At 57.0% G+C, this 24830-nt stretch overlaps 4 protein-coding genes and 1 long non-coding RNA gene across 12 annotated transcripts in view; 4 read left to right on the top strand and 1 right to left on the bottom strand.

Moving 5' to 3' along the window:
* Window positions 1-4614, top strand: part of LOC109509975 (uncharacterized) — a 15056-nt gene extending 10442 nt beyond the window's left edge. The window contains exons 16-23 of the mRNA XM_019859947.1: window positions 264-350; window positions 437-541; window positions 622-759; window positions 826-933; window positions 1862-1899; window positions 1967-3782; window positions 3849-3948; window positions 4553-4614. Of these exons, the coding sequence (XP_019715506.1) occupies window positions 264-350; window positions 437-541; window positions 622-759; window positions 826-933; window positions 1862-1899; window positions 1967-3782; window positions 3849-3948; window positions 4553-4614 (2454 nt within the window). The remainder of the gene's footprint in view (window positions 1-263; window positions 351-436; window positions 542-621; window positions 760-825; window positions 934-1861; window positions 1900-1966; window positions 3783-3848; window positions 3949-4552) is intronic.
* Window positions 4615-5314: 700 nt separating this feature from the next.
* Window positions 5315-5985, bottom strand: LOC109510022 (uncharacterized). The gene is made up of 2 exons (XR_002167039.1): window positions 5913-5985; window positions 5315-5400 (listed from the first exon to the last, which is right to left on the bottom strand). It is a non-coding gene; the product is annotated as an uncharacterized LOC109510022 (long non-coding RNA).
* Window positions 5445-8141, top strand: LOC109510018 (uncharacterized). The gene is made up of 2 exons (XM_019860002.1): window positions 5445-7104; window positions 7249-8141. Exons 1-2 carry the CDS (start codon window positions 7086-7088, stop codon window positions 7875-7877), a joined length of 648 nt encoding a protein of 215 aa, XP_019715561.1. The 5' UTR covers window positions 5445-7085; the 3' UTR covers window positions 7878-8141.
* Window positions 8142-9916: 1775 nt separating this feature from the next.
* On the top strand, window positions 9917-21130 carry znf318 (zinc finger protein 318). 6 transcript variants are annotated; one of them, XR_002167036.1, is made up of 11 exons: window positions 9917-10705; window positions 11713-12067; window positions 12699-13809; window positions 14069-14151; window positions 14227-14326; window positions 15717-16036; window positions 17163-17303; window positions 17589-17682; window positions 17944-18062; window positions 18401-20958; window positions 21036-21130. XR_002167036.1 is itself a non-coding variant. In XM_019859984.1 (11 exons), exons 1-11 carry the CDS (start codon window positions 9993-9995, stop codon window positions 20888-20890), a joined length of 5487 nt encoding a protein of 1828 aa, XP_019715543.1. In that variant the 5' UTR covers window positions 9917-9992; the 3' UTR covers window positions 20891-21130. The 6 variants fall into 6 exon arrangements, 5 of the variants coding, with proteins under 5 accessions (XP_019715543.1, XP_019715541.1, XP_019715542.1 ...); XM_019859984.1 differs by having other exon boundaries at window positions 18401-19220; window positions 19260-21130; XM_019859982.1 differs by having other exon boundaries at window positions 18401-20921.
* A 719-nt stretch (window positions 21131-21849) lies between these two features.
* The window catches only part of ppp2r5d (protein phosphatase 2, regulatory subunit B', delta), a 10147-nt gene continuing 7166 nt past the window's right edge, over window positions 21850-24830 (top strand). For all 3 annotated transcript variants that reach the window (XM_019859993.1, XM_019859992.1, XM_019859991.1), the window contains exons 1-6: window positions 21850-21876; window positions 23353-23409; window positions 23804-23963; window positions 24046-24248; window positions 24485-24595; window positions 24676-24768. In XM_019859993.1, coding sequence (XP_019715552.1) covers window positions 21850-21876; window positions 23353-23409; window positions 23804-23963; window positions 24046-24248; window positions 24485-24595; window positions 24676-24768 — 651 coding nt within the window. The remainder of the gene's footprint in view (window positions 21877-23352; window positions 23410-23803; window positions 23964-24045; window positions 24249-24484; window positions 24596-24675; window positions 24769-24830) is intronic.

Genomic DNA, 24830 nt, shown 5'->3' with positions numbered 1-24830 from the left:
AGGAGATTTTTGCGGGGCCGAACCGGGAGCTTGCCTTTTGTGGCCGTCTTGGCCAGCCCCGACGCTCGTTATTGTCACGGCCGATGCTCACCCACCGACCCAAAGGTGACGGGCGGCGACATGTTGTCTCGTAGGCGACGACGACGGAGGAGGACGTGAAGGTCAAGGAGGAGGAAGCGGACGCCAAGCAGGAAGCGAACGGCGAGGGAAAGACGGACGAGATTCAAGGCGGCGCAGGCAGCCCCGAGGAGGCGGGGCTTCTGGTGATGACCGTCGACGGTCGCCAGAAGCGGCTTCCTTTCGGCCCCGACGACCTGCTCTCCGCCGCCACCATGTTGACCGGCGACAAGGTGAGCTCCCTCGACGCCGATGAAGCCGCGCGCGCGCCAACCGCCGCTTCTCACGGAGGCGCACGCGCCGACGTCACCGTTTCCAGGTGCGCTTCAACGTGGCGACCCATCGGGAGACCAAAGAAGAACGGGCCGCTTTCGTGGAAATCCTTTCCGCCACCTTTGAAGAGTCCACGGAGCAACGACGGCACGTAAGACGCCCGAAGCCGTTTTCCTCCGGCGGCGGCGAGCTCGCTCGGCGCTTCACGCCTGCGCCGGCGCCCCTTTGCAGGGCATCGTCATCGAGTTCTCCGAGGATCGCGGCCTCATCAAGTGCGCGCAGAACCCTCGGCTCTTCTTCCGCTTGTCGGAAGTGATTGGAAAAAAGAAGCTGCAGCTGAACGAGAAGGTGGAGTTCAGCGTGGTCCCGGTAAGTCGGAGGAGGGCTCTGGCGGCGGTCGCGCGCGCCTCCGGTCACGTGCGCTTCTTGTTCCAGCATGACCAAGCGGCGGGCGGCCACCAGGCCATCAGGATCAAACATTGCACCGACAACGTTTTCCTGCCGGCCAGAAAACTCTGCGCCGTCGCCGCTGGCAAAGGGAAGGTGAGCGCTCTTGGACTCCATTTTCAAAGTCCTTCTTCACTCCTCGGTGTGCCCAAGTATTTGACGGGGGAGGGGGGGGTGTAGAGCGCTGTTTTTCCACCCATATTTTAGGCCCAAGGCGCCACCAAACAAAAAGATGATGTGCTCCGTCGCTTGAGGGCTTTGTTTTGTTGTGCGAACCCGCATTTACTGAGGAGGAAGCTACAAATATGAGTGGAGTAGGGAGAAAAAAAAATACAAATCGCTGGCCGTTGGGGAGCTGTGATGCCCTCCTGGCTTCAGAATCACGTTGATTGGCCAAGCGTGTAAAAACACAAGAGGGAATCGCTTTCCGCTCGTTTGAGCCACACTCGCATGACGGACGGCGACCAGAACAAAAGCAACTTTTAGGACGTCGGTACAAAGAGTCGCAGAGTCATGTATGGCTCGTGTCGGGATCGGAGGAACAAACCATGAAAACGCCGCAAACGATGCGCAGCGTCGTCATGCAAAGTCAAGCCGGCTTGAGTGCGGTCGCGACGCAATGACGGACGAAGATGAAGATCCTCGATTTCACAGGTGTCAAAGTGCGGTCCTCGGGCGGCGGCCGGCGTCCTGCACGTTTTCCACGTCTCCCCGCTGCGACCCGCCTCCGACGGAGCTCGCCGATGAGCTGACCGTTTGCATCAGGCGCGTTGCGGCGGGGAGATGCGCAAAACGCGCGGCGCGCCGGCCCTCGAGGGGCGGCCTTTGACGGCGTCGGGCGCGCGGGAAACATGACCCTCTGCATCTGAGCCATCGCAGCGAGCGCACACGCACCGCGGCGCTCGCAAGAGCCCAGCGTCTCGCGGCCGCTTGCGGGCAAGGAAAGGCCGCACTTAGTCAACGGGTCAACGCTCCAAAAGGTTTGTCCTAAGAGCGCTCTTAAGGCTTTCTTCTTCCTCCTCAGATGACCATCAAGCTCGCCAAAGCTTCAGAAGACTCTAAGTAAGTCATTTCGTTCCGCGTTGAAAGTTTGGATGAACAATCGCAACGATGTCCTCTTCCGATAAAGGCGCGAGGTGCCAAACGCGGACCGGCTGAAGACGGTGGTGAAACAATTGCGGGCCCCGGTCAAGCCGAGCGCGGGCCCGTGCCGCGCCTACAGCAGGAGTCGCAGTCGCAGCCCCCCCACCGACAAATTCGGAAGAGAAATCAAAAGGAGGCGCAGCTCCAGTCGAGAACGCCAACGCAAAAGCGGCCGGCAGAGACGAACCGCGAGTCGGGAAAGGTCCCGCCGACGTACGAAAAGTCGCAGTCGCAGCAGGAGCCCGAGCGGAGAAAGATCTGGAAAGAGAAGAAGCAAAGTGGCTGGAGAGCAGGGAGGAGGACACAAGAGGAGGAGGGAGCGCAGCCCCCCTGCCAGGGCTCGCGGCGGAGCCGTGGATGACGAGCTGGCCAGAAAGAAGCGAGAATTGGAGGAGCTCAACGAGATGATCGCCTTCAAGAAGTCGCTGATGGATCCCCGAGGCCCGGAGCCCGGACGGCGGACGTGCATCGACTACGACCACGGCCGCGTCGCAAACCCTTTGGCCGACTTCAGACCGGTCCGTTCCATTTTGAAGAAACCGCCGGAGGACCCCGAGTACCCTCGCCGCCTCCCTCCCACGTACGACGATCCTTACTACGACGGGCCGCGCTCGGGCGAGCGCTATTCTGACAGCTACGCTCGCGCCTTCGCCGGCCGGCCGTACGATCTCGTGACGTACGAAAGCTCCTCCGCCGCCGGCCAGCGTTACACGGACCGCTACGACGTTTACGACCAGCCCTATGACGATCCGTGCCACGAGCCGACGTATGCGGACCGCCCCCCTCGCGGCCCCTACGCAAAGAACCGGGCTCCGGAAGCTCGCGCGCCGCCGTCGGCCTCCGTCCCCTCGTCTTTGCCGACGACCTTCGGGCCGCCCTCTCCCGCTCCGCCGCCGTCCAAAAGCCCCTCGCCGGGCCGCGCGGACGCGACGCCGGCCGCGGTCCCAAAGCCCCCGCTGGATCGCTTCCTCGATATGCTTCAAAAGAAGGCCATTCCGGAAACCCCGCCGGAGCCGGTTCCGGTTCCGGCCAACGACGAACTCCTGCCGCACGAGCGGGCGCTGGAAGACGGCAAAGGCTTCTCTCGGATCGTCGGTCTGGCCGGAGGATCGCCGAGCGGCCGCGTCGGCGGGGAGGATGAGAACGAATCGCCTTCGGCGGAGAGCAAGACCGCCTCTTACGGCCAGATCCAGACTTTGTTGCGGACCCTCGGCCTGAAGCTGACCGCGGCGGACGTGGCGCGGCTGGCCAACGGTGCCTCCGAGGCCTCGTCCGGCGCGAGAGAGGGGTGGGAGCAAGCCCTTCGACTTCAGGCTGACGCCGTGCCTTCCCTCTCCCCCGCCGGATCGTGCGACGCGGAGGCCCCCGTTCGGAGGAAAGGTGTCTGCGAGTATGAAGAATTCCTCGATCAACAAGAGTTGGAGATGCTGAAAAAGGCTCGAGAGCTGCAGGATCTTACCAAGACCATGGCGAGCACGTCGTCGACTCCCGGGCCTCCGCCCGCACGCTACCGCCATCCGTCCCCTCCGGTCAACTGGCCCCTGGAGATTTCCCCCAAAGCTTCTCCCCCCGTCCGAGGGACGTCGCCGTCGGCGACCGCCGGCGAGGGGCGGTCCGACATCTCCGCGACGGTGGCCAAATGCCTGAAGGTCATCGAGAGCGTCAAGTCTTTGACTGCCACGGCGGCGGCGAGAACGCTCAAATCGGTCCAGTTCAGTTTCCCGCAGGAGCCGGCGATGACCTCCGGTCCCGCCGGCTCTCCGGAGCGAGTCGGCGACGTGAAAAGCGGGCGCCCAGAGAAGGTAGAGTCCGCGGCGGCGGTCGCCTGCCGGAGCTTTCCCACGTACGTGTCTTTGGTTGTGTTGCAGCTGGATTTGTACAAGCGGAAGATGGCGGACCCGCAAGGACAGCGGTCCAAGGACGCTCGAGCGCACAAAAGACAAGGCGACGGCGCCGCCATTGCCCCAGGTATCCGAGACGTTTTCGCTGCGCTGATGATGACCCGTCAGATTGTGAGTCTCAAAACGTTTCCTCGCTCCTCTATTTGTGCGCGGGCGTTGGTATCGCTCGCGGTGCAGAGGAACTCTGCCCGTATGGCAGGTTTCACCAACATGCTTCCACCGTGCAAGAAAGAGCTAAGCTCACGCAGTCGTGCCGGTCATCCGCGACACGGTTCTCTGCCAAAGTTGAGTGGGGGCGACCGGACTCTTTCTTGTTGGTCGTTGAAGGCGTTTCGCCTTGAATTTCAAGATGTCGGCACGTCATTTGAAGCGGCTACAACTCATCCACTCGTCCCCAAAGATTGTCTCTCTCACTCGGTGGGAAAAGTGGCTACGAGCAAGTTGATTTGCCCCAAGGCCGGCGGCGTACCACCGCCTCACAACGCACCGTTGCATCGCTAGATAGCCACGATCCGAGCGGCTCACCCTCAGGAGGTTTTGGTACGGAGCACTTGGGAGAGTTAAGACCCCGAACACCCTCGCGCGCTCGACGGGAACGCGCGATTACGGGGGAACCAGAGTGGAATTGCGGCTATTGGGGCGATCCCAATATTTGCGTTCACATGCTTTAGCTAGCACCTCGTTTTACATCGCCGCTGCCGACTGGGAGCAGCGCTCACTAAAGGGCCCTTAACTTAGCGCGCATGTATTGGTGGAGATCCACCTACCAGCAGATGTTTCCGACGTCATATCATAGCTTAAGTGGTGGCTCGGGTAGCTAGCTAGCTAGACATGTCCCTTATTGCTTCCAAACAGGGTCCTGCTTTCCAGGTGAGTCCAACGTAGTTTTTTTTTTTTTTTGTCACAGTCTGCTGGATCTTCATGTGCAGGAACTTTGACTAGCAAGCGTCTTCATGCTAAACTCTCCTTTTGTATGTGCGTGTGCGTTTTGAACGACGAAGCACCACGAGCACTGGTGGTTTGCTACAAAACGGCTTTCCGGGACATAGCTTGAAGTGACTTGGGGAGCGCGACGTGTTAGAATGCGCAAAATGTTTTTCTCTCTGCTAAAGTTGACTCACTGTTATTTTAGTCCACGCTTAGTCACAGTTTCAAGAATGAATGTGCCCGGCCGGCCGTTAGCATCTCAGCTCGCTCGGCAGGAATGTGGTTCCAGCTGCGTTGCCGTAGAATCTAAAGCACAGACGTTAGCTCTGGAGATCCGGCCAATGTCAAGTGCGACTACGCAAATCCTGGAGTTTGACCAGAGCCGCTGACGTTCACGTTCCGAAAGCTTTTGGCGCACGAAAACCGTTCCGCATCAAGACGTCACTTGGGACAGACCACCGTGCACGTTGAGACAAGATGTTAGCTGTAGTTGGTTGTCAAAGGCTGTTTTTTTTTTTTTCGTCTGTGGTAAGTCTCGGTTGACAGTCAGGGTAAGTAAAGTCGACACCTTTTGTTATTCTGACATTTTCAACTTTTGACAGCGGGCGATTGATCGCACCGTTACGTTAAAGCTTGAAGTGACTTGGGGAGCGCGACGTGTTAGAATGCGCAAAATGTTTTTCTCTCTGCTAAAGTTGACTCACTGTTATTTTAGTCCACGCTTAGTCACAGTTTCAAGAATGAATGTGCCCGGCCGGCCGTTAGCATCTCAGCTCGCTCGGCAGGAATGTGGTTCCAGCTGCGTTGCCGTAGAATCTAAAGCACAGACGTTAGCTCTGGAGATCCGGCCAATGTCAAGTGCGACTACGCAAATCCTGGAGTTTGACCAGAGCCGCTGACGTTCACGTTCCGAAAGCTTTTGGCGCACGAAAACCGTTCCGCATCAAGACGTCACTTGGGACAGACCACCGTGCACGTTGAGACAAGATGTTAGCTGTAGTTGGTTGTCAAAGGCTGTTTTTTTTTTTTTTCGTCTGTGGTAAGTCTCGGTTGACAGTCAGGGTAAGTAAAGTCGACACCTTTTGTTATTCTGACATTTTCAACTTTTGACAGCGGGCGATTGATCGCACCGTTACGTTAAGGCTTCCCAGCTAAAAGTAGCGACGTCGTGTCCAACGGGTTTTGAGCCATTTCCTCCAAGTGGTTCTATACGTTGCTGAAACATCACATCTGCGTGGCGCTAAGCAATCAAACGTACACAATAGAGCAGAATGTTTAGCTTATTAACAGCAGTTAGCGCTTTAGGGATGCGGACTCCGGGACCGAGCTAGCCACCATAGCTAGAGATGTCGGAATGTTTGACAGTAAGCCTGCCGACACGTTAGCCCCTCCTCTTGGAATGAGCCCGCATGAGCATCTTCTTGCTAGCTAGCCCATACAACGTGCTACTTTGCAATCAGTCGCTTCCGGTCCACCGAACGGGAGTCCGCCGTGCACCAAGAACGCAAGTCCGATGACACAACTTCATTTCCGTTCGTGGCCGACATCTGCTCGTAAGACGTTTTGAAAGGCTGCGGAAGCTAAGCTCATGAACGACGACGATCCCGTGATTCCCAACCTTTACTGAGCCAACTTTGACGTGAGAAAACCGTCATGGCTTGTAACGCGTGCCTCACTTGTCCAATACGGCTCATCGAATGCGCGCGTTCTCTCGGTGACGTTGTTTGATTGCGGTTTCTTTGCGGTCACGATTGGTTACTGCGTGCAAATTCTCAAGGTTGGCAAGTAGCTGACCGGGATCTCGCTGGAACTGACGCATTTGATTCACAGCCAATTGGTAGTGCCGTGAACTCTTGAATAGCATCGCGAGAACCGATTATTTTCACTCACTGTCTTTCTTCACAGGTGTACGCTGGGGCAAAACTAATATGAACAAATGATAAAATACAGGAGGAATCCCCCCCCCCCCCTCCTCTCCTACCTTCACTTGCCAGATAGACACATAGCAAACAACCGTACGCTCTACAAGACTGAACAGCTTGAATTGAAGCATTCTGGGACTTTGAACATTCCCGTCTGGGGAGTGCCGTCACGAATGCGGCATGTCACGTATTGACCACGTGGAAAATAACAATGCGGGAAGGAGAGATTTGGTAAAGTGGGATCGATCAGGTGAATCGAATCGTTTACTGCGGCGCGCCTTCGGACCTTCGCTCATGGCACAGTGGTTGGGAATCGCCGGTCTGATTGTTGGAGCTTTTGCTCATTTGCTGCGCAATGAATGCAATCGGCCAAGGTAAGCGAGCAATTCTTGTCGTTTTTCAATCTTTGACTTTACGCACGATGAGCCGCGGACGCTAGCTAGCGAACCTCGGATGCGAATGCCATCCGCCAAGAGGAACTTGTGAAGCAGCTTGTCGGTTTCTCCTCATGTCCGCAGGAAAGCCACTCGGCGGCGGCGGCGGCGGGCCCCGCAACGTTTGGATTTGCGGCCATTCGCTGGTGTACTGGGCAGAGTCGCGGGCCAAGTCTGCGGAGGTCGGCGCCCAGCTGGGCATGGACCCCGACAAGCTGATCCTGCGGTGGAAGGGGGTCCAGGGCATGACCTGGCCCCAGCTGCTGCCCCTGCTCCAGCAGCTCAAGGTCAGCTGGCCCCACCCCCACGCGCTCGTCATCCACCTGGGCGGCAACGACTTGAACACCGAAACGCCCAGCGACCTGCTGGCGTCGGTCAGGAAAGACGTGGCTTCCCTGAGGACCGCCTTCCCCCACTGCGTCCTGGTTTGGTCCCACATCCTCCCCCGCCGGGCGTGGCGCCACTCGCCGGACGCCCACGAAGTGGATCTGGTCCGAAGCACGGTCAATCGGCGAATCCGCAACATTTTCTCCGAGCTGGGTGGCGTCTCTCTGACCCACGACAACATCCGCTGCGGGACCAACACGGGCCTCTACCAAGCCGACGGAGTCCATTTGTCACCCAAAGGGATGGACGTGTTCAACGGGAACCTGCGCGACTTTCTGGAGAAGTGGGCCGAAGAAGTCGCCGCCGCCGCCGCCGCCCCGCAGTAACGCGGCGTGCTGACAAACGCAGCCCTTACTCCCCATCTTCTTTTGTTTGTTTTAATAAATGTGGTTTGAGCGGCGCCGCTGATAAGTTTGCGCTTCTTTGCGATCGACGTCATTTGTCGAGACAAACGTGAAGCGGCGGCGCGAAGGCACGGACCCGTTTTAAGCGGCCCTCGCATCCGAACCCGCGTCAGGTGAGTGAACCGCTCTCCCGTTGGCTTCGACGCAAACGCTCACCGTGAAGGTCCGTGGGAGAGATCTAGAACATCGTATCTCCGTGGAGGGATGTTGCCTGGCCGCACGGTCGTGCCGTGCTTCTCTTGGCGAACGGTAAGCGATTTCAAGGATTTGCTCGGTTTAAAATGACACGGTTTCATTTAGTACGCCCTATACTTTTTGTTGCGCTGTATTGCTCCCGTCAAGCACCAAATGGCAGTCTTGGTTTTCGTGAAATGCTTCATCGATAGATTTCTTTGTCAGAAATGAAAATCTGACGCGGGCTGTAACAACTCTGTCTGTCGTCACGTGTCGCTGGCCATCATATATTTCAATTGTAACTCTCCCAAAGGGTTTTTTTTTTTTTTTTCCACATCTGAGAAAGGCGTCGGGTTTTGCATGACTTAGGAACAAAGGAAAGAATGATGGAGTGGAGTAAATGCGAGTTAATGTTGAAGGTCAGCAGATGGCTGCATTCATCATCTTTTGCTAATAACTCCACTCATGATGTTGCTTACATAGATGTGTGGCTAAAATATCAAGTTGAATTCATCAGTGAATTGTTTTTTTTAACTCCAATTATTACAGCGTGAGACCTATAATTACACGATTAGATTTGTTTCTGCGTTGTACATTAATACATTTGGAATTGACAGAGCTCATAATGTACGCAGAAAGGGGGATGTTAGGAGAGTGACTCAAACGTGCGAAACCTGAGCACTCTTTTGTGACCCGGGTGGGGCAACTGTTTTTTGAGTTGGACAATAAATGGCCTCGAGCCCTCGGACACGGAGCCGTCTCAGTGTTGTCTGTTTATTTACGGTTCCCAAGACAGCTGGAATGCTGGGAAAGGTTTCCAAATAGAGCAAAGGCGTCACAAAATTGGCAACCCCGCAGATGCAAGTCGTTGCTCTCACTTGTGTGCACAATTTTCAAAAAAAAAAACCACACTACAACCTGGACTTCAAGCTTAGTTTGTAGCAGACGTGTGCACATTGCAGCATGACGTCTTTGATCCACTGGTGAAAAGGACACTTTGATTCGCTGCACGATTCTCTGCGTCTCATGTGTTGTCTTGTATTATTTGGTCACTTTTCTTTTGACGGCGGCGCGGACACCCGCAGCGGCTCCTCTTGTTTTATGTTGAGAGGGAAGAAATTTCATCTGTGCTGTATTTGACAATAAAGTTGTATCAATTCAGTTAATTGACTTCAGGTCGTGGGGCGGACGGGGCGAGCGGATTTTGCGCTACATTCGTCCAGAGTTCACCACGAGTCCGTCTGCACTTCTTGTGGAATTAGACGAATAGCGACAGTTTGCAGCCACTGGGACAACTTCACGCTCGTCAGTGGTGGTCCGTGACGGTACGCCGTCCAATCAGAGTTGAGCTAAAAATGAGGTTCATCACAAACATGGCAGCCACCGTGAGCCGGCGAATCATCAAAGAGCGAACATGACTTTGTCGTGACTTCATAGCAAAGGAAATAAATAATGAAGGGTAGCAGATAGCTGCATCAATAATCTTTTCCAAATGACTTCGCTCATGATGTTGTTTACATATATCTGTGGTTAAAATATCAAGTTGAATTCATCAGTGATTTTTTTTGTGCATATTTTTTAACTTGACAATTTCTCGTCAAGTTAAAAACTAAAGGACACAGTACAGTTAAGCAATAAATGGCTCTACCTGTTATTTAAATTCATACCTGTATTGAGTACAGGTCTTTACTGCGCACCTCTAGCGTGTGCTCTACTTTTATTTAAAAACCGGGAGAATCACTCAGGTAAGTGAAGTCATGAAAATGGCTTTTTTTTTCTTTCTCTGATTTGCTCCTGGACGAGGAGTCGCGCAGCCTCGCTTTAATTCCTATGACGTCCTCTAGGTGGCGGTAATGCACCTCAATGCTGGGGCCAACCTCCATTCGAACGGAAAAAGAAGAAGGAGCCAAGCAGCCGCCGCGCAAACGCAGCTTGGGCTTCAGCTTTAGCTTTTTAGCTTTAGCTCCCGGCCGTGTTCCTGTTCGATACAACGCCGCGCGCGAGAACCGGCACCGTCTGTCGCTTTCAGCTCGATCGTTGTTCGGTCTCGGCGAAACATGTTCCGCGGTCGGCCTCCGCCGCGGGGCTCTTACCGGCCGCCTTTCGATAGCCGCGGCCCGCCGCCGCCGCCGCGGCCGTACCATCACCAAAGAGCGGACGACAGGAACCGGGCCAGATCACCGTACCACTCGGGTTATCACCGCCGCGAACACCCCGACTACCATCACTCCCCGCCGCACCGCAGCTACTATCCTCCCGCCTCGGCAGGACACCGAGGCGACCAGCACCGTTCCGGTGCTCCGCCCCGGGAGGTCAGACCGTCCGAACGCGCACACGCGCGACTTTCGGCCTTTTGCGCATGAGTGGCTCGTTCCGGATTTGTGCTTGGTGGCGTGGGGGGGCCGGGACATCAAAGTAATCTTGAAATTGCCGGATGTGAGAGCAGCGCTTGTTTGTTTGTTTGTTTGTTTTCAGAGATCGCCCTCTCCTCGCCATCGTCTTCCCATCGACCACAAACTCGTCATCACGGTGGGCAACGAGTTGACCAGCTCCGCAACTCCGCGTCAGCACAGCAGGTCAAAACTTCTTGTTCGCTCACTGTAGCGGCGTGGGAACACTTTTCATAAATGGCAGGCGGGTCAGGCACGAATGGCCACCTTGGTAGTTCCCATTCGAAATCCCTCCAACGACGGGGGAGTCAGGAGCGAGTGAAGGAACGCATGGCGCAATCAATCGGTCCATTCCGAAAGGACAGATGCTCAGCACAGCCTCGCTTGCATGTGCCAAGCGAGTCCACGTTCATTCCAAGCCGAGATCGGGGCTTGCCAACCTTTTTGAAGCTGATGACGACATTTTGATTTGTGCAAAGGGCTGCCGGGTTGATGCGCACTTCTGAAATAACACATTTGCTCAAATGACCTTTAGTAATGCTGCTGTTGTTGTTATTCATTAGTTAAGACCCCCCCCCCCAAAAAAAAGCGTCACTGGCCACGCCTTGTTTACCTGGTACGTCGTGTTGCAGAGGCTTCGCTCGTGACTCTATTCAAGTGGCAGTAACCAGACTAGTGTTGGTATATGCGAGGCCGCTTTTGTTAGCTGTCCAGTTTTGTTGCTATCAGATGTATGGATGTGAAATGTTGTCACAATATGGCTTCACTAGTTATCTGTCTGGTATTTGGAGTGCATGTCTACCAAATGGAGCAACACAGGAACGGGAGAATAACTCCATCAGTCTTTCTTGTTTTTGTTTTGGAGCACATGTGTCAAGCTCTGGTCCCCGAGGGCCAATGATTCTGCACGCTTTCCAGCTCTCCCTGCCACAACCCGCCCGATTCAAATGATCAGGCCGCTGCAGAGCTCGCTGATGAGCTGATCATTTGGATCAGGCGCGCTGCGGCGGGGAGAGATGGGAAAACAGGCCGGACGTGCCTCTTCGGGAGGATTTGGAAGGCATTTCAAGTGCTCATTTCCTGATTTTAAGGAAATTCCACCAAGATGGCAGACACTTGTCCCGTCGCTCCTCGGTCTGCTCGGTAACTGCGGGAATGCACGGCGTCAATGTTGGCTGTGTGTGTCGCCACAGAGACCGAAGCACGGACAATCGTCGCGGCCGCAGCAGAAGTCGGGCGAGAAGCAAGAGCCGTCATTGCAGCCGGAGTCGCAGTAAGTCCGGGTCCGGGTCCAGGTCCAGGTCCAGGTCCAGGTCCAGGTCCAGGTCCAGGGGGCGGATTCGAGGGCGGGCGTCCAGTAGAGCGCCAAGCAGGAGGCGCAGCAGCTCCAGCAACAGCAGCAGCAGCGGCGAGCGCCACCGCCGCATGAAAATGTTCGGCGAACTGGAAGTGGCTCGTCGGAGGAAGGAGCTGGAGGACTTGTTGTCTCTGCCCACCAAGTCCATCCTCAAGAAACGCTCCGATTACAACTGCTCGCCTACGGTCAGGGTGCGTTTGCCCGCCGTCCCTCCGAGTACGAGTCACCGTGACGCGAGCCAAATTGGCTTGAAGTTAGTCAGTCGCCTTGCGGTCAAAATCTTCAAACGACGTGACATCAAATGTACTCCCGTTGAAATACGCTTGCATCTAAATGTACTCAAAGTAAGAGGCCTGAAAATGGGAGCGCTTCCTGTTTTGATTGCGTTTATGTTCATTGCAGTCGACTTGGGCGCTCTATTTCAAGATAAGCGTGTTGGATCGTGAGCGGCGTGATCTTGCCCGCCTTCACCCGGACGCGGCGTCCGAAAGCACGCCTCCAAATAAGCTCGCCGCGATAGTGAGCGGGAACATCTGGAATCGTTTACAAATCGCAATTCATTGAAATTCGTTGAGGCCGCCCGCTCGGACGGGAGAGTTTTTTGGAGTCGTCGGACTGACGCTCGCAGCTGCAGAGGCGCTTGAGAAAGAGGTTTCCGGATAAGCTTGCCAGAGGTGGCTTTTTGTTTTTGTGACCTCGGGTCAGTCGCCGAGTGAAATCCATTGCCGCTCGTTCTCGTGGAGCTCGACGGCTCAAGAGTGCGGCCGGCTCGGGCCACCCTTGTCCCCGAGGTGACCTTCCGCGTGCCTCTGTGTCCTTCAGGGTTCCGACTCGGCCCTGTCTCACGTGGCGCAGGAGCTGCTGCGGGCCGTCAAAGGGATGGAGCCGGCCGCCATGGCGTCCGTGTTGAGCGAGCTGCGGTCCGACCCGCAGATGTCGCAGCGGGCCGATCGCGACCCGGAAATCGAGGAGATCCTCAATTTGCTGGACCCGGTCGCGGCCCAAGGAGCGAAGAGTCCGGCGGACGACATGGACGACGAGGAGAAGTTCCTGTACGGAGACTCGGAGGACCCCGAGCTAGTCGTCCCGCCGCGGCCGCTCCACAACCACGCTTTTGATCCGTACGGGGATGTCACGGAGGACGTTCTCTACGGAGACTTGCCCCGGGCCGCCGTCCTTCCAGCGGTCTCGCCCGTAGCCACCGGCGAGGCCTTTACGGACCGGCCCCCCTCGGTTTCCACCGCCGCTTCCCACACCGCCGCGCAGGCGTCGATTCCCGGACTGCCGCCGGAAGAGGAGAACCACCGGCAGGCGCAGGAAGACTACCAGAAGCTCCAGGACCTGTTGAAGACCATCGGCTTGGACCTGGGTGTGGCGGAGCTCAGCAAACTGACCGCCAGGACCAAGGAGCGCCTGCATGGGAATAAACCCGCAAAAGCTCCCAAGACGGCAAAGCGACGCCCGCGTTACTCGTCCGAGAGCTCGGGCGACGGCCGCGGCAGGCGCAGCCTCAGCCGCAGCTCGGACGACGACGACGGTGACAAACCGGGCCCCGGCGTCGGGCGGGCCCATGGCCGGAACGCGGACGTCAAACGATCGGACGGCTGGAGCAAAGACGGCGGCCGCGGTGTCGGCGCGGCTCCCGACGAGGCGCCGGAGCAAACGGTGTCGCTTGACGGCGCGGCGCCCGTCCCTTCGGCCGTGCCCGTCCCCCCCTCCTACCGAGCCTCTCCTGCGTCCGGCGCGATGGCGCCCGGCTACCCGCTGCCGGGCTGCGGTCAGTACGGCAACTTTTTGCCTTACGCGCACCCGCAGTGGCCGCCGCCCATGTACCCGCCCCCTAGCTTGCAGGCGCCCGGTGCCAACAGCTTTCCGCCCGCTCTGCCGTACCACCAGCCCGACTCCCAGCGGTTGCCGGAGCCTCCGGTCAAAGGTCAGTCGCTGATCTGAGGGCCGACTCGTCATCCGTCTGATTGGAAGAAAAGAAAATCCAACGGGGAAAAAAGGCAAAGAGTGATACTGTCGATTGCTTTTGCTTCTAGAAGCGAAGGGACAAGGTTGCGTGTGTGGTTGGGGGATTTGGGCATCGATTCAAAATTTTTGCAGAGAGATGTGATTTCATCCGGGGTCAAATATTGTAGGCCGAGCTCGGCCCGTGACCTTTGAAGCGGTGACCTCGCTTTGTCGTTCAGGTGTCGTCGCGTCTCCTTGGGTCGCCGGGACGGGCCCGAGTCAGGTGTCGGAGCAGGAGAACAACGAAAGCCAGAAGCAGAAGGTCAGCGCTGCTCATTCCGCTTGTCGTGGCGAAGAGGCTTCCCGGTGACCTCGAAGCCCATGGCGCTGTGTTCAGGTTCTGGAGGAGCGGGAGAACTTGAGACAGGAGCGAGAGCAGCGCATGAAGAAGAAGGAGTACCTCATGAAGGAACTGGAGCGGCTCCGGAAGCAGCAAGGTAGCGCGCGCCGCCGTCTGTCCGCTTTTGCCAACTTTGGCCTGGACTGGAACCTCCACCGCGAATGACCGCACCCGTTGCCAAAGCGCTCGATAAACGCAGACGTGTTGGATGGTCGTATGAGTTGCCACGACTACTCGTCTTCCTCCTCCTTTTCTTGCATTTTTGGGGGCGGGTGGCAAACGCGCCCCCCCCCCCCCCCCTTTCTGAAATGCAGCGTGTGCGGCAATATTCGACGATTGACAATTTGTTGGGCGAGCATGTGGCATTCGCCAGCGCAAGGGCCGTTATCCCCTCCCCCGTCATTCGCGAGAATGTCCCACGGTAGCGGTCGCCTCGTTCAGCCGCTTCACTCGTTGCTCCCGGCCGCATATGACGGGACCGGCGCATCTGTCATGACCGAGGTCGGGCACGGAGTCAGCTTCCCAACGATTCTCACTTTCGATTCCTTCAGCAAAGAAACGAAATACAAAAACGTTTGCACGGTTCAAACGAGGGAGCTAAGCAGTTATTTGGGGAATTCAATCATTTCAACTTCACTGTTTTTTAATTTCCTGAACTTTTGACCGTTTATGACGCCCTTTATGAATTTCCTCTGAATTTCTCAAAGGGCTACTTTGAACTTGAATGCCGTTGGCTCAACGTTGGCCCATTTTCCTGGTCGACCGAAGCGATTTGGACCGGCGTGGCACCGGGCCGAGGGGTCGGACCTCGAGTGAGGCGGCGCAGGAAGCCCCCCGCCCCCGTTTGATCTCCCGCGAGTTGTCTCGGCCACTCGCCGGCTTGCTGCTTGCGCGCACTTCCCGTTTAGTTTGAAGCGCATATTGTTGCGCGCCCCCGGCGCGTGTTCGTTTGGGGTTAGGCGGCTCCCGGCGGGGAAGGCCGTGCCGCCGAGCGACCGTTGCCGCCCGCCGGGCCCCCGGTGCGCAGCGGCGTCCCACCGTGTCGCGTTTGTCCCATTGACCATGAGCGACCGTATTTGGGATCAGAGCGTTTCGCCCAAAGACGTGACGGCGCGCGACTCGGACACGGTGGGGTTTGAGCAGCCAGCCCCGGTAGCGGACGACCCGCTCGACCTCCTGACCCACAGCCGCCCCACATGTCAGAATGATTCCGGTTCATTTCTTCACGTATCCAATCCAATATACAGGAAAATAGCGACTTCAAGTGGGATGTTATCGTTGAACGCTTGTCTGATTTTGTTCAAAGACGGCTGAGTTGGAGTTAAAAAAGAAAAGAAAAGAAAAAGCAAGTCACGGGGCCGCCTGGGGATCAGCCATTTGGGACGTGGCCCAAATTTCACCATGGCCACCGCAGGCGATAGCGACAACCCTGTCCTCCACGGCTGACTTTCACCACGCTGAGGCGGCCTTGTTTTTTGTGCTCTCAGGCGAGCTGCTGAGGAAGAAACGTCGCGAGAAGGACGGGCATAAAGACCCGCTCCTGCAGGAGATCAGCCTCCTGCAGGAGGACATCATGATGCAGATCTCCAACCTGCGCAGGGAGCACGAGGGCGCTGAGAAGAAGCGCAGCGAGATCGATAAGGTGGCGCTCATCCTGGGGCTCGGACCCTCCGACCGCCCCCGCCCGACGCCCCAAGCCGCGCGGGCGGATCACGCGGTGAACAGGCCTGGCAAAAGCAGGCTGTGCGCGGAGCACAGTCAGGAGGGCCAACAAGAGCGCGACGATGGCGGCGGCGTGTCCCCAAAGGTACAAACAAACCAACAAAAAATGTTTGCGCTCGGCTGGGAGCGCTTCAAAAACGACCGTCCGCGCGTACAAAGTGCTGGACACCGAGTCCAAAAAAATGGGACAAATTCATCGAGCGTAAACACAATGAAAGAAGAAAACAATGACCGAGTAGAAAAGCCAAAGAATAAAAATGTGTTTGAAGATGAGAGGGGGGCTTGCCTCGCGCGCGGCAGGAGGTTGTTCCAAAGAGAGGGAGCGGCGCTGGAGAAAGCTCCGTCCGTCCCTTCTGAGGCTTCGCTTTGTCCGAGTAGCGGCACCCGACCCTGCCTGAACGAAACGAGGCTTACCATTGCCTGTTGATGCCACGTGATGGCAGCGAAAGCGCAGCTCCCACCCTCCCTCCCTCTCGAAATGAAGCCCCCCAACACGGTTCCTTGGCATCAACGCCAAAGTGTTGCTACCTTGGACTCGGTCAAAAAACAAATGGGTAGGTTTGGCAGCAAATAACGCAAGAGAGTTTCCCCCCCGCACACCCCCACAAAAATCAGCCAAAGTTTGCAAATGCTGAAGCAGGAGCATTCAGGGCTCGACTGCGTGCTGCTGTTAGTTGATTTTGCCAAAGGCGCCCTCTTGGTTTGCGAGTCGTTTTGCTCAAAGCACATCCTGAGGAAACCAAGTGGCGAGTGTTAAAGAGCCCGCTGCCCACCCGCTGCTTTCTGCTGCCCTAAAGTTAAGTTGCACTGCGAAGGTGAAAGGCCAAAAATGTGAAGCGCATCCAACGCGCTCACAAGCTTTCATCATGCGGGCAAAGAAAAGGCCGCCCGCGACCCATCCGAAGAGTGGCTCTGCGACACTTTGCCGGTGGTTAGCACGCCGACTTCGTTGTCTTGTCCCGTGTCGTGGTAGCGCTCTGCTCCTGGAGTGGCCAGAGTGGAGACCGTTCTTCCGGCGGCCCGTTGATTTTGTCACGGCGCCACTGAACTAAAACTCGGAGTAAGGAAAAGATTTTTTTATTTCGCGATGGAAAAGAAGGAAAAAAAACCTTGACATGGGTAAGCAACCTAAACTTTGTCATCAAACTTGCTCTGGTCTCATCAATGCTCCCGGTTAACCGCCCCCCCTCCCCCCCATCTTTTTTTCTTAGCAGAACATCTCGGAAGCGAGTCCCCTCCCGGAGCCCTTTGAATACTATGACGCTGGAAACCATTGGTGCAAAAGCTGTAACCTCACCTCGGGCTCCATGTTTGATTTTTTTAACCACTTGCACGGCAAAATCCACCAAAAGGTTTGTCATCTTTTTTTTTTCGTTTTTTTTTTTTCCTCCCGTCGTGTGTCGCGACACGGTGAACTCAGCCAGATGTCAGACGCTCATTCTTTCTGTCAGATCTCCGGATGTCGTCGGTTGGGTCCAATTTTCAGGGTGTCGTTTTACGCTCCGCTTCACGTTGTTGCGTTTGCTGGTGGCGACGGCACTTTGCATCTCTGCGTGCCCGCAGCATCTTGCGAATCGACTCGCTCCTTTTGGCCAGTTAGGAGGTGTTTGCTGATGATGTCTCCCGGTCCCTTCCAGACTCTGGACCCTTACGAGCGTCCGTGGGCCGCCTTGCCAACCCAAATGGGGAAAAAAGCGCCGACGGAAGACAAGCAAATGAAACCGGCCAAAGGTACTGGAAGTTTGTCCTTTGGCCTCTCGCGCAGCCGTGTCGATTTGGGCCGTCTTGTGGTTCACATTTAGCGGTCTTAACGACCGGGAGATGGAAACCTCGCATTTCCTCTCTCGTTTGCGGGCGAAAGGTCTCGCTCTCTCCAAATGGCGCCCGGTCGCCGGCAGGGCGCCGCTTTTGTTTGCCACTCGTGTGAAAGCTGTCACGGACGCGCCACCTCGCGCGTTCTCGTGGATTGAAAATGCGTGGCGTGTGTTGCAGGCTCAGAGTTCTTACTTCCGGTGCGAGGATTTTTCTGCGTGCTGTGTGAAAAGTTCTTTGGAGACGCAATCTGCGCAGAGGAGCACGTCACCACTCATTGCCACAACGACAACTACAAGGTATCGGACGCCGGTCGTCGCCTGCCGCGGCGTGGCGCTCGTTCGGTCGCAGAGATTAGCGAGGGAATGACTTGGCGAGTTAGCTTAAAGCGGAAAGCGGCGTCGGCGTGTCTTTCGTCCTTTCTCGCCACACGGTTTCCAAAGCGCCGCGCAAGCGCCAGAAACCAAACCGGAGTCGTAGCGGGACCTCGAGTCTCTCTCGTTGTCACAATTCCTTTCTCGCGTGCGTCGAATGAATAACATCGGAATTCCAAATATTCCACCGTCTCGGCGAGAGGTGCGAGACATCTCTCCCGTTTTTTTTCTCCCTCTCACTCTCCTCCCTCTCACTTTTCCAGAAAAGAATGTACAAGAATCCGCTCTATGAGCAGAGAAGGAATCTGGACCGCCAAGCCGGGCTGACGGGGAAAAAACGTAAACCGGAAGAAGACAAGGGTGACAAAACCAAAAGCAAAAAGGAGAGAAAAGGTGAAAAGGAGTTTGGCACAGAGGACGCCTCATCAATCGCCGTCGAGGAGGAAGAGAAGCCGAAAGTGCCGAAGAAAGAAGATGAGCTTCAAAATACCAAGACTCCCTTTTATGCCAGGAAGGAAGAGGACGACGACGATAAGGTGAAATCCAAGAAGAAAAGCGACAAGTACCATTGGAGCGCGGAGGAAGGCGAGAGGGCCGATCGGAGGAGAGACGAGGAAGAGCGACACAAACAAAGCCAAGGAGGACGTCATTATCGGCACCACAGGCACGAAGAGGAGCCGTACGAGCGCCGGCCGCGACACGACGACCGACACAAACGCGAGCGCGAACGAGAAGACAAAGACGGAGGCAAAGACAAGAACGCGCCGGGTGCGCTCAAGCCCTACGACCCGACCAAAATCATCTGCGGACCCAGTCCGGCCATGAGAGCCAAGCTCCTCAAACAGAGCCCGGACGCCGCCAAGCTGGCGCCGACCTTCGGAAAGTTCGCCTGGAGGAAACGGGAGAATCAGCTGGCCAAAGATGCCCAGAAGGCCGCCGCCGAGTTCATCAAGGATGACGAGCGAGCCGCCAAAGAGGCGATCGTCCCCAAGGACGACTCCTTTGCAAAGTCCGTGGCCTTTGCTAAAGAGATCGCTCAGAAATTGTCCGGTGCGGGCGGCTCGTCCGCGCCGCGGGTGTCGAGCGGCGCCGGCCCGTCGCCGGCGCAGAGCGACTTTGCCGTCCCTGTCGCGGCACGCGGGAGGAACCGCGCCGGGGGGAAACCCGCGCCTCTGAACGCCGTCCCCTTCGTCGGCCCTCTGGGCCCGGGTCGGCCGCCGGCGGAAGACGGACCCATTTTTCCTCCTCTCGAGAGACTCCCGGAAACCGAGCGGGACAAAACGAAGCCAGCGTCTTGCGAGTCCGAGAACCGGCCCGCCCGACCCGCGTCTCAGTCCGTTCCACACTTGTCCGGTCCTCCCCCGTCGGTCCCCAAAGCGGCAGTGCCGGTGTCAAGTCCTCCCCTTGCATTTGTCAGACCGGCTCCCCCCGTCTTCCGTTCTGTCCCATCGGGGCCCAAACCGTCTTTACCCGCGTCGACGCCGACCCCGGGAGTCGTTAGACCGGCCCCGCCTCGGTCAAGTCCCGCCGCGACCGTGGTTGGGCCGACGGTCCGCTCCGGCCCATCGGGGGCCGGATCGACTTTACCTGCGTCGAGTGCCGCCTCGTCGGTTCGGAGCGCAACTCCGCCGCCGTCGAGGCTCGAGGTGAACCCCCCCGCCCCGCCGTCGAGGCCGGCGCTTATCCCGACCGCTCCGGCGCCATCGGGGCTTGAGATTAACCCGGCACCCGAAGTGTCGCCGCCTGTCCGGTCCGTCGTCGAAACGGAAATGGCCGACGCGGAGCCGGATGTGGCGGCTCCCGGCGTTCCGGAGAGCGAGCAGACTCACGCCGTGTTTGTGAAACCTCCCCCGCTCTTCCGCATGCCGGACGGAGGCCAGAGGGCCGACAAACCAAAAAGTAACCTGGCCGCTGCTAAAGCCCAGGATTTATTTGGCATCTTCTACAGCTCCAAGGACAAGACGGGGCCGTTATCCTTGATCAAGTCGAGCGCAGCGGACAAAAGTGTGACCCTCAAAAGTCCGTTTGTCACTCAAACGGTACCGCGCGCCGCAGCCCGACCTTCAAAGCCATCGCCGCAGCCCGATCCTGGACTGGCGCCGAGCGCCCCACCGCAGTCCGGGTCAGAGCTCCGCATCGAATCAATTTGCTCTTTGCGGACCGGCCCCGAGCGAGCACCCGCGGGAGTTCTCTTCAACAGTTCGCTTGTTGAAAGTGCACAGGAAGAGCATCCGGAAAGCGCGCCGGCGCAAACTCGGCGGCAGCTCAAAACTTGTGAGCCCAAACCAGATGATGAAAACCCCCCTCTGTGGACATTTCCGGAACCGCTCCAAGAAACGCCCCCATCCCCCAAAGCCGAATCCGCTCCGGGTCCGAGGGCGCGAGGGAAAAATGCAAAAAAGGGAACGAGTCCCTCCTCCGGTGTTCCCGTCCGACAAACCCGATCCCAAACCAGATCCCAGACCAGGCTGCACCATTCAGAGCAGACCGGAGGAGATGCTGACCAGAAGCCCTCGGAGTCTCCAGGAGACACCGATCCAAAGCTCTCAGAGTCCGCGGGAGACGTTGACCAGGAGCTCTCAGAGTCCGCGGGAGACGTTGACCAGGAGCTCTCAGAGTCCGCGGGAGACGTTGACCAGGGGCTCTCAGAGTCGTCAGATTGCTGCTCTGGGACTCAACATGATGGGTCGACATTATTAACACCTGACAATCTCCACTCTTCTGCAATCATGGCTGATTTGAATTTAGCGTAGGAGTAGACGCGAGGAAGACTCCCGTTTGAAGGTTATACAACTCAGCAACGTATCAATGCCAGATTTTGGTTTGTTCTTCAACATTTTGTTTTTGATCTGAGATTCCACTAAAGACTTGAATAACATGTTGTTCTCTGTTGCACAGGGATCCATCGGCCCAGTACCTACAGAGACCCCAATCACAGTTTCCTCCACATAACCCCCTTAAAAAAAAAAAAAAAAAAAAAGTCATTCCAAGATGACAAGCAAAAGGATTGTTTTACATTAGTGAGGTAATGTACGCTTGAATTTTTTTTTTGTTTCTATTGCACTTGATGGGTTCCTTTGTCATGCTGCAAGTAGATTTGCTTAGACTAGATTCCTCCTGGTGGTCTTCCTCTTTGGAGAATGGCGAGCGACGGACTGGCGCTGGCACACTTTGTCCAGTAAATCCAATTCGGAATTTGTTTCCCTCTGCTTGTCTTGTGCACCACATTTTAATAAAATGGACTTTGAGACAAACACTTTTTCTCCTGTCTTTTTTAAAACCACTGACAGTTAAGCCGTAGGGCATGTCATCAACTTTTTATGACATGGGGTGGGGGGGGGGGCTTAAAATAAATGCATTCTTTTAGTATGTTGTCGTCATTGTATCTCCCGCACAGAAGATGACATTTTTTCACTTGACATTTGAGCTATGACGTCAGTTGAGTTGTCCCGAATCCGGTGCTGACGTCATAGATAGCCGCGCAGTTTCGTTGGCTGAGTTTGTGCTGCTGCCAATCTTCAGGTGGAAGGTGTGTTGCTGGGAGGAGGCCTCGTCGTTGCCCGGATGCGGCCAATCACAAAAGGTCCTCCGCGGGTTGCTAGGCAGATGTGGACGTTGACGGCCAATGACGGGGCAGCGCCGCGCCACCGAGCGGAGCGCGAGCGAGCGAAGTCGATACGGCGCCCGTCGACGAGCCCGCAAAACGAGCAGAATGCCCAACAAAATCAAGAAAGACGAGGTGAGCCTCTTTCCTGTTTTCTCCGCCCTGGGTTTTGATGCCTAGTTTTTGCCCGTGTCTTCGGACGGACAGGCGACCGACCCGAGCTAGCTACTCGCCCAGCTCGGAGCTAACGGCCGCAACTGCAACCTTAGCCGCCCGCCACCAGAGGCGATCGTAGAACAAGAATAAGAGTCACAATAATCGGTTAGTAGTTGTTGACATCGAGCCGACCAATAGTTGCCTCTGCGGCAAATCGACAAGTGTGATGAGGAGCAGCCGTTCGCCGCGGTCGGTTTGCTTGCATCACGTCAGAGCGTCTCGTCACTGTCCGACTCCGAAGCGAACCGCCGTTGCCGTGACAACGTCACTCGCGCACCATCGCGCCTGACACTCGCCGTTACAGCGACGACGTCAATCCAGTTGGATGCTGAAGAGGCGCCTTGACCTTTTGAGGTTAGCAAAGCAACGTGAACACCGACTAGGCTAAGCTAATTTAGCCATCTCAAGAAGATGATGCGAATGAAGGTCAAGGTAGCGCGGAGCATGTTCTTCCTGTGCTCCCGAGTGACGACAACACGTTAGCACGCCCAGTTCGATCGATTACGTTTGCAAGTTTGCAAAGGCAAGTTTCTCCAGCTTTGGTCTTCATCTGGTTTGAAATGCGCTCTTGTCGTTGTCATCCCTTCAACGCCGCGCTGAATATTTTGTGTTTGGCAGCAGCGATGATCTGGCCCGGCCGCCTGTCCCTTGGTTGTCCCTGTCCTTGAGACGGAGTCCACCCATCCATTTCCCGATCCGCTTTATCCTCACGAGGGCGCGCTGGATGGAGCCAATCCCAGCCGTCTCGGGGCGGTCGGCGGGGTCCACCCTGAACCGGTTGCCAGCCCGTCGCAGGGCACACACGCATCCGCGCTCGCGCCTAGGAACAGTTTGGAGTGTTCCGTTCACCTGCCACGCATGCTTTTGGAATGCGGGAGGAAACCCAGGCAGGCGCGGGGAGAACATGCGGAAGGCAAGAGTCAAACATCCAAAATGCCAAAACCTTGTTCAATTTCACATACTTACATGATTGCATGCCAATTGCTGCCAATGAAGTCAATACAATACGATCCCTCTTCAGTGACGTCGCGCTTTCACAACAGCCGTAGCTGCAACGAAGGAGCGCGTTACGGAACACTGAATGTGAAATAGCAGTCATAGAAAAAGGGACACACCAAAGCAAAGACGGTCAAAAGCAGAAACGAACAACCGGGAAACCGTGAGCGGCGTCACCCACCGAAAGAATGCGGAGGGAGGGAGGGTGCCGCCCGTGGCCGCCGATCTCGCCCGAAGCGGGAGGTTCCTGGCCTGAGAGCTTGACGACGTCGATGAATGAATCCGACGCAAAGAGCCGGGCCGAATCTTTGGTCATCCGACGTTGGCGTTTTGCGGCCAGCCTCCCAGCGGCTCGGCTCCTTGTGAATTGACGCTGCCGTTTGTTTCGCGCTTGAACAGGAAAGCGGCAAAAGCGGCGGCAAGAGCGCGGGTGCCGACAAGGACGACGGCGACGAGGTGAGTGACGGGCAGCGTTCGCCGCATGTTCCCGGCTTCCTTGTCAAAATGAAATTCTTAGTCTTAAACCCGAGGCCGACCCGGAACCCCCGCCCGAGTTTAAAAACAACAGCCCTAATTTGAACCCCGAGCCCTCGGGTCCAACCCCTGCCTCGAAACGTGAAATGCAGCGGAAAGTGCCAGTTTGATTTGATTGAGCAACTCCGTGAACGACAGCCACGCCGTGACATTTCCGCTCTTGGAATGCGAACATGAAGCACAGTCGTGCCACGTCCACGTGCGGGACGCTTCCTCAAAATGGCTTTTCGTGTCATTTCCCGGGGAGGGGCGGCCAGCGGGCGCCTGTCGGCGAGTGGCAAAGAAAGCTGCGCTTTTCTCGCGTGTGCGCGTCTAGAGTAGCGGCAAGCGGCCCGCCGGCGCGCCGCCGCCGACGCAGCTGCACAAGATCAAGTATTGCGGAGGTCCCCGAGCGCTCAAGAAGGAACGACGTCACAGTTCCTCTCGCTTCGCCGTCAGCGGCGACAGGGAACTCAGCAAACTTCCGGCTCTCAAAGGTGGGCGGCGCCGGCGTCGTTGCGCCGCCTCCGCGCCGCGCGTACCTCCGCCTCACGCCCTCGTTTCCGTCTTTGCGCTCAGACGCGGCGGCGGCGGCGGATCGCGAAGAGCTTTTCGTGCAGAAGCTCCGTCAGTGCTGCGTCCTTTTCGACTTTGCCTGCGACCCGCTCAGCGACCTGAAGTTTAAGGAAGTCAAGCGAGCCGGCCTCCGCGAGATGCTGGACTACATCGCGCACAACACGGACGCGCTCACCGAGGCCATCTACCCCGAGGCCGTCGGCATGGTCAGTGCGGGCGCGCGGGAGGAACCCGTCCGGCAAGCGTTCTGCTCAGCGGTTGCTTGTTCGGGGCGAACGCCAGAGGCTGACGTGGTTTCCCGTGGGAAAATCCCGCAGGATTGCCGCGGGATTGGGGCGGTACGGGAAACAACAAATTCCCAGGAGCAGATTGGCCAGTGGGGGTGGAGGGGGGGTCATCCCTTGCCCGCTTGCCCGCTGACGCTTCTTTTGCTCCCCGGCAGTTTTCCGTCAACTTGTTCCGGACCCTTCCGCCCTCGTCCAACCCCGCGGGAGCGGAGTTTGACCCCGAGGAGGACGAGCCCACGCTGGAGGCCGCCTGGCCGCATCTGCAGGTCGTCGCTCTCGCCGGCGGACCGGACGCGACGCGGCGTGCGCAAACGTACAACGCCTGCTGTGATCTTTCTTCCCTCAGCTGGTTTACGAGTTCTTCCTTCGCTTCCTGGAGTCTCCGGACTTCCAAGCCAACGTGGCCAAAAAATACATGGACCAAAACTTTGTCTTGTCGGTAAGATCCCGGACCCCGACCGAAACGGCGCCGCGGGCCGGCCGCTCGGCCTCACTCTGCAC

The sequence above is a fragment of the Hippocampus comes genome, unplaced genomic scaffold (genome assembly GCF_001891065.2).
Source record: "Hippocampus comes isolate QL1 unplaced genomic scaffold, H_comes_QL1_v1.1 scaffold39, whole genome shotgun sequence".
NCBI lineage: Eukaryota > Metazoa > Chordata > Actinopteri > Syngnathiformes > Syngnathidae > Hippocampus > Hippocampus comes.
The sequence above is the reverse complement of the archived record's forward strand: the minus strand, read 5'-3'. Positions and strand labels throughout refer to the sequence as shown.

Excerpts from the sequence above, each read along its gene's own strand:
- znf318 (XM_019859982.1), top strand. The coding sequence starts at position 9,993 with ATGCTGGGGCCAACCTCCATTCGAACGGAAAAAGAAGAAGGAGCCAAG. Across the intron at positions 16,037-17,162 it reads GCGGCGGCGTGTCCCCAAAG|CAGAACATCTCGGAAGCGAG; the intron begins GTACAAACAAAC and ends TTTTTTTCTTAG. Across the intron at positions 17,304-17,588 it reads ACGGCAAAATCCACCAAAAG|ACTCTGGACCCTTACGAGCG; the intron begins GTTTGTCATCTT and ends GGTCCCTTCCAG.